The sequence below is a fragment of the Camelus bactrianus genome, chromosome 18 (genome assembly GCF_048773025.1).
Source record: "Camelus bactrianus isolate YW-2024 breed Bactrian camel chromosome 18, ASM4877302v1, whole genome shotgun sequence".
NCBI lineage: Eukaryota > Metazoa > Chordata > Mammalia > Artiodactyla > Camelidae > Camelus > Camelus bactrianus.
In genome coordinates, this window is record NC_133556.1 from 32,473,921 (window position 1) to 32,483,001 (window position 9,081).

The 9,081-nt window shown below is 51.6% G+C and overlaps 1 protein-coding gene across 1 annotated transcript in view; it reads right to left on the reverse strand.

Moving 5' to 3' along the window:
- USP7 (ubiquitin specific peptidase 7) overlaps nucleotides 1–8,489 on the reverse strand; it is a 54,796-nt gene extending 46,307 nt beyond the window's left edge. The window contains exon 1 of the mRNA XM_074346757.1: nucleotides 8,324–8,489. Coding sequence (XP_074202858.1) covers nucleotides 8,324–8,402 — 79 coding nt within the window. The 5' untranslated portion in view covers nucleotides 8,403–8,489. The remainder of the gene's footprint in view (nucleotides 1–8,323) is intronic.
- Between the last annotated feature and the right edge of the window lie 592 nt (nucleotides 8,490–9,081).

Sequence of the window (9,081 nt, forward strand, 5' to 3'; positions counted from 1 at the left end):
CTGAACCAGAGCATCCACCCCAGGAGCTGGTCAAGTGCAGGGGGCAGCCAGCACTGCACCTGCCGGTCGGGAGAGGCCTCATCAATGCATACTTGATGAACAGCAGCACAGCTCTGCAGCCACGAGGCTGTCAGAAGCCATGAGCCCTGGTACTCATGGAAACCCAGACAAGACAAATCTGGGGGTGGGGGTGGGGGGACACAAAACCAAAGGTGCCTGTGCAGAGCCTGCTAGCAGGTGTCCTCTGTGGACCTCACCCACAGGAAGAGCAAGTGTGGAGACATTTCAGCAATCTGACCTTCCCGTGACATCCAAGCATGGGCTGGTTTGTGTGCGGTCAAAGTAGAGTGTGGTGTCATATGTCACATGGGACCCCCTTACAGTATGTACAATTTTAGGGTTAGGTGGTTGACTGCAACCCAAGTAAATATAACCCAGAACACATTTCTTCCAATGAAACATAATTTAGATATAAATTTATAGAATATAGTTGAGGTCGTCTACAGACACATTTTGGAAAACTGCTTTAAGATTGCTCCCAATCTTAGCAGTACACCCCTGCAGTACTGGATTCACACACTTATTAGTAAAACAAACATAGAAACGACTTGGATAAACATCATCCTCTATGAGAGGCAGGGATGCTATCCATTCAAGCAGGAACGTTACTTGAAAAACTAGTCATGTATGATGCGTTCCTTCCAAGTGTGCGTGTAAGCTTTTAAGAATGAGGAATTGCTATTTCACACAAAATTGTTTAGTTCCAACAGTGGAATTACAAGGTTACAAGTGCAATAGTACGTTTCTTTATATTAATGGCCTACACAGACTTCCAATGAACTGTATATTGTACAGTTTCTGCAATTCCCTCTTCCTATGTGTGTTTGTTCCAAATAATAACTGTTGAAATGTGACTTTAAGTTCATTGAATTTAATAATAAACTCAGGCTTGCATTTTGTATGTGTCTTTTTATTTCACTTCTTAAATAATTTGTTTGTACTTCATTTCTACAAAATACTGTTTAGAAACGGTCCAAAATGGACTGGAAATTAAAGGAAAAAACTTGGTTCTTCACTAATAACTGAATAAAACCTGCTCTCTGCAGATTTGCCCAAGAACTATTTATTCACAAGTTTCCAAAGCTTTCACTCATTTTAATTTTGCTTTTCCAGGACACACTGTATCTTTCTAACATTCAGTGTGACACTAATGCTACCAGAAATACCTTCTAGTCCAGGATCCAAGGAGATTGCCTAGGTAAACTCTGGCCACTAACACTTTCTGCACTGATGGACGTGTGCTGTATCTGCTCACTCATGGGTGGCTACTGAGCACTTGAAATGTGGCTAGTCAGTTAAGGAATAGCATTTTTATTATCTTAAAATTGCTACCTTGTGGCTACCTTATTACACAAAACCTTTAGCATCCTCCTACCCCCATATGTCATCTCTCCTGCCCCCATTGGAAAATGAGAGGCTGAGTGGCTTACTTGAGCAAGACGGGTCTTAGTAGGAAAGCGTCTCAGTTTGTTCTCATCAGTACCCCCAGGAGACCTGGAGTGCTCCGGAGAAACAAGGAATCCTCCGGTTAGCACAGGTAAGATACCACACAGATCAGGAGAAGCAGCCGCCGGCCACTGCTGCTCCACGGTCATGAGGGGGAGGGACTGCCCAAAGGCTGGGACTCAGAGGCCACAGCAACCTCACTCCACCAGCTAGTTCTGAGGGCGTTCTGCACGCCAGGCATTCCTGTGTGGTCGCCCTCTGTCCTTACAAGCCAAAGAGGAAAGGCTGAGAATCTGGAGGGAGAATTCTTATGTGTCCATCAATGATGGTTATAAAACAGCAACAGAGGTAGTGGGATGTTTTTAACCAATTCACACACAATTTTTTTGAATAATTTCTCCTCCAAGCTGACAAACTACCAAGCAAGCACTTCAAAATTACCTACCCTACACTATTTAAAAAGAAAAGCTGGACTATCTAACCATGTAAACATGTTAAGGAGCGTTTTATGTGTTTGTCTGAAAGCAGAAGTTGCACAGGGTCAATTAAGAGCCTTGAAATGTAATTTATTCCCCAACGTCACATTGATGAAATGTACCTGCAACTCTAGATGAATAAACTTAGTTCGCCCAGCCTATACATGAGAGCAAAACCAAACGGTTCCCCTGGGAAAAGACCCTACTCAACTCTTTCACAAAGTACCACGAAGGGGGTGGCAGGAGGAAGCCAAGAAGTCAGATCACCACCCAGACACCTGTGGCTACACCCTGGGTGTGATCAGCCTCTGCATACAGGTCACCCCAACAATCTCATACAGCCCTTTCCAAACCAGAGGCCTGTTTAACAACTTGTTGCTTCCCCAGGGGATATTCTGGGGGCTGGTACCTCACACAGAACACTGCCCTCCCAGCGTCAGGCAAACCAATTTAGTCACTGGCATGGAATCAAAACCAAGGGAGGGCCTGGTTTCAAGTAGTCTGTGCCAGGCGGGAAAATCATACAGAACTGTTTTGGTCACAAGGGAACCTCCTTCTCTGTCAGATTCTCAAATGACCCAAAAAAGAAGGAAGGACCACCATCTTGAGACTCAGACACAGTACTCTCTCACATTTAGTCAGATAAAGCTCCTGATGACTGGGTAGCTTGGGCTCCCTGGAAGGACACGTGAGCATTTCCGTAAATATTAGCAGCTGTGACCTCATAACAGTGGTCCCAGACACAACATGTGGACAGCCCAGAGAGGGCCCAGCTCACACCTCGCGGTGAGCCCTCCAGTCCCTGTCCCCCTGGAGTGGTCTTCTCTTCCCAGCTCTCCTGGACCACAGATGACAACACCACCCCTCCAGGCGCGCTCTCCCAGAGGCACTTCTTCCTCCCCATCCCCTGCTCTGTTGGTCTCACACTCAGTGGCGTCATCACCAAGTTCTGCAGGCATTACCTCTTGCCAGGTCGGTGTATTACCCTACACGAGAAACTTTCTAATTACCTCCCTTTCCAACCTCCAAGTTTAAATCACCAACCCTCTGGAGCAGGCCTGCTTCTCTTCAAGAGAATTTCAACACATCTGACTTCTCATTAGCTGAGCCATGTGTTAACTTACTACAAAAATGGCATAACTGACTTTCTTGCCTACGCATGACACTTAAAATCCTGCTTCCTTCAACTTTCCTAAGTCCAAATTAGTTCAGAACAAGAAGTTTATGAAGCAGGTGACATTTAACATTTAACTCTGTCACAGTACATGTCAAGAAATACCTTGTTACAACTCAGGTCTCCAGAGTAAAACTTGCCTTGGAAATCAAGCAGAAGTACCCAGGCTCCATACACCTCATGCAAAAAACCAGAAACAATAACCAACAAATTTTAGAATATGCAGACTTTTCAGCGATTCACAAAGGTCCATTAATTACCTTGTTTGGAAAACAGGTTCTTCCTTGCAAAAGGATCAAAAATGCCACTGGAAGCAACTTACGTTAAAAGCAGTAAAACTGAATTAGCAGCTATCAAGGCAATATTGGTTTATGGCTTCGGCTTTCTCTTTCACACGCCACCCTGCCCGCCTGCCATCTCCTGTGTTACTGTTTAGCCTCAAAACTGCCGTTTCCTGAATGAGTGTCTGCCACAAATAAATTTAACACAAAAGGAACATAAGATGGGCATCTTCAGCACAAACAGTCCAGCAGGGCGGTTCACAGTGATGACTCCACAGACAGAAAGCAGGGCGGGAGGCTGAGGCCACCAGAGAGGGTCAGGGAAAAGGTGGCACCCGAACCAACCTGGGGTACCTGTCCTGTCCGTGCTCCAGGATGGCGGTGCCACCTATGCAGGTACAGGGCCCAAAGGCCAGAGTTGGACCACATGCAGCACCACTGTACGCTTGGAGCAGAAAGCAGGCTGATGACTCTGATGGCGCAGACCAGGCCATGCGCCCACCCATCTACCTGGATGAGGAAGGCAGCATGCCCGAGTCCCTATGAGCAGGGAAATGACAGGGCAGCCAGTTTTTCACTGCTGTGTGGGGTCCAGGAAGAGTGGAAGCAGAGACCAGTAAGAAGGCTATTGCAAAGTCCCAGCATGAGGCAACAGGGGCCTCATTTAGGGTGGCGGGTGGAAAACCAAAAGGGCTTGGTAACAGGATGTGGGATTCAGAGACAAGAATTCAGGCTGACTCCCAAAGCCTGGAGGCTCAGTGACTCAGCTCCCCTGCTACAACCTGATTCTCAACCTCAAATTCACCACGGGGTGCTCTCACACTAGTTCAACGACAAGAACACTCTCAGAAAAGGCTACCAAGCTGACCACAGTTCAGCAGCAGTCTCACAACGCACCACATCCATCCATCATGTTTAGTTTTTCTTAAAATAATACACCATTAATCTTAAATATCTATTTAGGCACACCGAGCCCAGGATTTTATAAATAATGCCGCTGAGATTGAGGTCGGTCAGCTTTCTTTCTAATCCTTGTTCGGATGTAATTGCTGTGGAAGCACCCAAAGTTGACCCGCCTCACCTGTGTGTTCCCCATCACACCACCACTGGCTGAACGTCTACGCTCACAACCGCGCACCCAGCACTTTATGAACGCTTTGTGCCTTCACCCTCACGACAGTCCTGCAGGATACTGCTGACCTTCCTTTTCAAGGATGCAGAAACTGAGGCACTGAGCGCTTCAGCAATGTGTGTGAGGTCACATAACAAGTGGCAAAGTCCCCGCTGAGATGCAGGCCTGGCACTGAGCCTGTGCTCCCACTGCACTGCCCCACCCTGAGTCTGAAGTCACTGGCTTTTTTCTCCCTTCCCACAAAACTGATTACAAAAAGTTAAAAAAATCCAAAAAGCAAAGGTATAAACTTTCTTCCAACATTTGCTGTTATCAACCTTTTGTTTACAGATTATCAAAATCAGCAGCTTGGAAACATCAGGAGGGCTGATGCCTGTGGAGAGTAACTACCAATCCCACCAGAACCTGACAGGCTCCATCCTAGTCAGGTGTTTCTAGGTTTGGCCTAATTTCTCTATTTCTTCTGGGTTCTCCAAGCTGATGTTCAGCGCTTCAGCTGCAGCTCTGCAGCTGGCAGAGTTATTTTACCACCCATAGCTAACGTGAGAGGAAAAAATACTCTCATATTATTTGATTTTTGTCTTGTTACTTTGCTGTTTGAAAAGGAAATTTTTTAGATAGAATAAAATGCCCACGTGTAGTTTATTTGGGTGCGTGTGTGCAAGTGAACTCACTTTCCACTCCCAAACTTGCTTCAGCAGGAAAGTAACTTGAAACTCCATCTACCCACACAAGTTTGAAAGAAAAAGAAACCCACCACTGCTGTCCCTTAAACAAAAAAACACAGAAGGCAGTGATCAATTCTTTTCAGAGAACGCAGGCGACTCGTTGGTTTGCTCCCAGCTTCGTGTCCTGATAGCAGTAGTCGCAGTGTTGAACAAAAGTCAAACAAAACTGTCTGTTCCTATTAGTCTCAAAGATCACACTCTGAAACAGAGACTGCTCACACGGGCAGAAGAACCACACCGGGGGAACAAACATCAAGGTATTTACATTTGTGCAAGCCAGCCTATGCAGCAGAAGCAAGACCTTGGGAAAGCTTCCTGTTGACTCGGCGGGGCATAAAACAGACCAGATTATCACCTCTCAAGTACTCAAGAGGGCAGAGGCTGGTGCAAGTCACTCCCTCAGCCCCTCGGCCTGCACCCGCTCCGAGTTAGACTGTGAGTAAATAAACTGCCAAGCAAATTCATTCCTGGCCAGACCTAGTAACGCCACCACCGAAACAGTTCTACTTGCCTCCCAACCTGAAAACACACGATCTTACAGGAAGCAAGCATGTGGTCCCGACCCCGATGAACTGCCAACACACAACCCCCTACCTTTTCCCTCTCTGCCCTTCACAACTTTCCTAACTGCTCAAAAAAGGGCATTTTTAAAATAACTAACGCTGAGCGCTGTTATTCTCCAGCAGATGTGCAAGGGCTGTGCAGAGTTCAAAGGCACACGCAACCCCTCTAAAGCAGAGCAGGTCGAGAGCAAACTAACACTGACCTGTTGATAGGAAAAAACCTGTCAACCAAACCAGTCTCCCAGGCTCCTTCGAAACCACCCAGCCCAGGAGGAGCGGGCAAGATGCTCCTCATCAACAAAGCCTTCCCTTCCTCAAGCTGGTCAGAACCCTGACAGCTCCCAGCTGCTGAATCTATAGGAATCAAGGCAAAACACCAAACAGGTGCAAGTAACTCACACAGCCTGGCATATGAAGTCAACCAGAGTCAACAGTCACTCATTCCCACTCTTCTTGCATCAGTGGATGCTCACAGTGTCGACAACCATAAGCTCTACAAAGGCAAGGTTATCTTCTGGATAATGAATCTGGGACAGAAGCCCACTCAAAAACAAGACTTAAGTTTAAGGGCTCAGCAGTAATAAACTACAACCTTGCCATCCAATTTGAGATGCTAGTAAATTTGCAGATTTTAGGAATGATTTTGCCAATAGACTTTGATATGAGAACAAGACTCCATGAGAAAATAGTCTTGAAAGCACGAATGGCCTTCTGAAAATTCTTCTCCCACTCTTCAACCCCCTCTGGTCTTTAAGTCCCTGAAACTTGTGAACATCAGTGTCCCCAGGGACCCAGTTCTGTATCAGACATATACTCAAGTGAGGTCCCTGTTTATCAACTCACTAGTGTTAGGAGCACTTAAAAAGTCGTAAGAATGTACGTGGACACGGATATGCTAGCACTACTGGATTTTTGTCTTAACTGGGTGATGTTTCAAAAAGAAACTGAAAAGCAACCCTTCTTTTATGTGGCATACAAGGAATACACAAAATTCTCAGCAATGTGTTCCTTCAGCTCATTGGTTTAACGACACATGCCAAAAGCTCCATGGCGTTACTGCCTCGCTGGGGCCAGGTGAAACAGACAGGCTGGTCCTTGGGGTGCACTCGGTTCTCCTGTCCCCCATTACTGGCCACTTTAAGTACCACTAGGAAGTGCTTTCTGCAGGCATTTACACCTTTGCCTTTTGCAATCGTGCAGGCCATTTTTTAAGTGAACATCCTATTAGTGGCAGTTTACCTCTCACAGGGGAATACCAGTGTTCCCACCAATCAGGGTGCAGGGCCCCACACGTGTAGCCACCCCACAGGACAAATGCTGCTTTACCTGAACTTCCTCAGCGGCCCCATTCATTTATGCAACCCAGCATCACTTGCTAAAAGCACAAGAACAGAACATTCAATGCCCTGTTCATTCAGGTGCCCCCTTTTGACTCTTGCCTGTCTGTCCCCCTCAAGGTAGGTAAGGAGACTCTCTGTTAAGACTCCTCAGACTTTGCCCTTTTAAGTAGTTGGGGCCATGAGAAATAAAAAATGCCTTCCAGACCAACTTTGCTTTAGCTATGTAAGCCGAAGACCCTTTCCCCTCCAGTGTCTCTACACCAAATCTCTATCACCAGAGTACAGTACCCTGGAAAACTTCGGGTACGTATGGACAGAAAATTACGTTACCTTTGGAGTCAGGTTTGATTCGGACGTAGGTAGTCGTGGGCTGGGGGGCTTTCACGTCGTTTCAAACACACACACCTGGCCGCATGCTGACTGCGCCGCATACAGCCAGGTTATTAACTCTTCGAAAAACAGTTAACTTAGAGAAACGAAGAGCGCCTGGCACAGAACTCTGGGCCCGTCCAAAAGCTGAGAACCTCTGCGTTCCTTGCAGGTGTTTCAAAATGAAGCCCGACGCTAACAAGTGCTGTGATGAAGCGACCGAGGGCCGCTTCAAAGCCCCGGCGGCCTCTCCGGGGGAGCGCATGGGCGCAGGTGTGGGCGAGCCCCGAGCCTAAGGAGGTCTCCGGTTCCCCGACCTTACGGCCACGGCCAGGCCGGGCGAGGCAGGCCCCCGCGACGCCCCACCAGGGGGACGGTCCCCGGAGTCCGGCTCCCAGCCCGGACGCCCGGCAGCCGCCAGCAGCCCGCAAACGCCTGCGTCCCTCCGCGGCCGGAGCGCCCTAATTTACAACTCCGGGCTCCCGGCGCTTTGTGCTGGCGAGGCCGCCCGGGTCCCGCAGGGCCACACAATGAGCTGGGCCGGGGGCCGCCGGCCGCCCCCCGCCCGTGGGCCCGGCATGACGGTGCAGCCTCGCCCCAGCCGGGCCCGCCGGGTCGGGGCGGCCAGGCCGAGGCCCGCGGCCGCCCGGGGCCTGGTTAAAGATGGCGAGCCCCTCGCGTGGCTCCCGCGGCTCCCCCCGACCACAATGGAAGGCGCCCCCAGGCCCCGCCACCGCCGGCCCGCGGGCCTCACCTTCCATCTCCATGTCCTCGGGCTCGCTCAGCTGCTGCTCGCCCGCTTTCTGCTGCTGCTGCTGCTGCTGGTGGTTCATGTCGGCCGCGGCCTGGGCCTCGCCTGCGGCCGGAGGCCGGGGCTGCGGGCCCGGCGGGCGGGCGGCGGCGGCGGCGGCGGCGAGCCGGGGCGGCGGCGGCGGCGGCGGCGGGGCGGCCTCCTCCTCCTCCTCCCGCGCGTCGTCGGCGGCGGAGGCCCCGGGGCGGCCCGCGGCGGGCGGCGGCGGCGGCGGCGGCGGCAGGGAGACGCGCACGTACTTGCTCGCGATTCGCCCAATCTCGGCGCCGAGGCGGGCGGGCGGCCGGCGGGCCGGGCCGGGCGGCCTCGTCGCTCGCTGCGGCCGCCGCCGCCGCCGCCGCCGCCGCGGGGCCCGCCTCCCGCCGCCGGGGCCGGGGCTGCGGGGCCGCGGGCCGGCCGGGGGCGGAGGGCGGCCGGGCGGGGGCCGCGGAGTCAGCCCCGCCTCGGGCCGGGCGCGGCGGGCAGGAGGCCTGGCCGGCCGCGGTGGGCCTGCGGGGCCTGGGGCCGGCGGGAGCGGCGGCGGCGCGGGCGGGCGACGGGCCGGCCGCGCTCGGGGCGCTGCGGCCTCCGCCTCCTCGGCGTCGTCGTCGGGGCTCCGGCAGCGGACGCGGCGCCCGGCGGCTCGGCTCGGCTCTCTCTCAAAATGGCGGCGGCGTGAAATGTCACATCCGCATGGGGGGCCCGAGAGCGAGCGAGCGAGA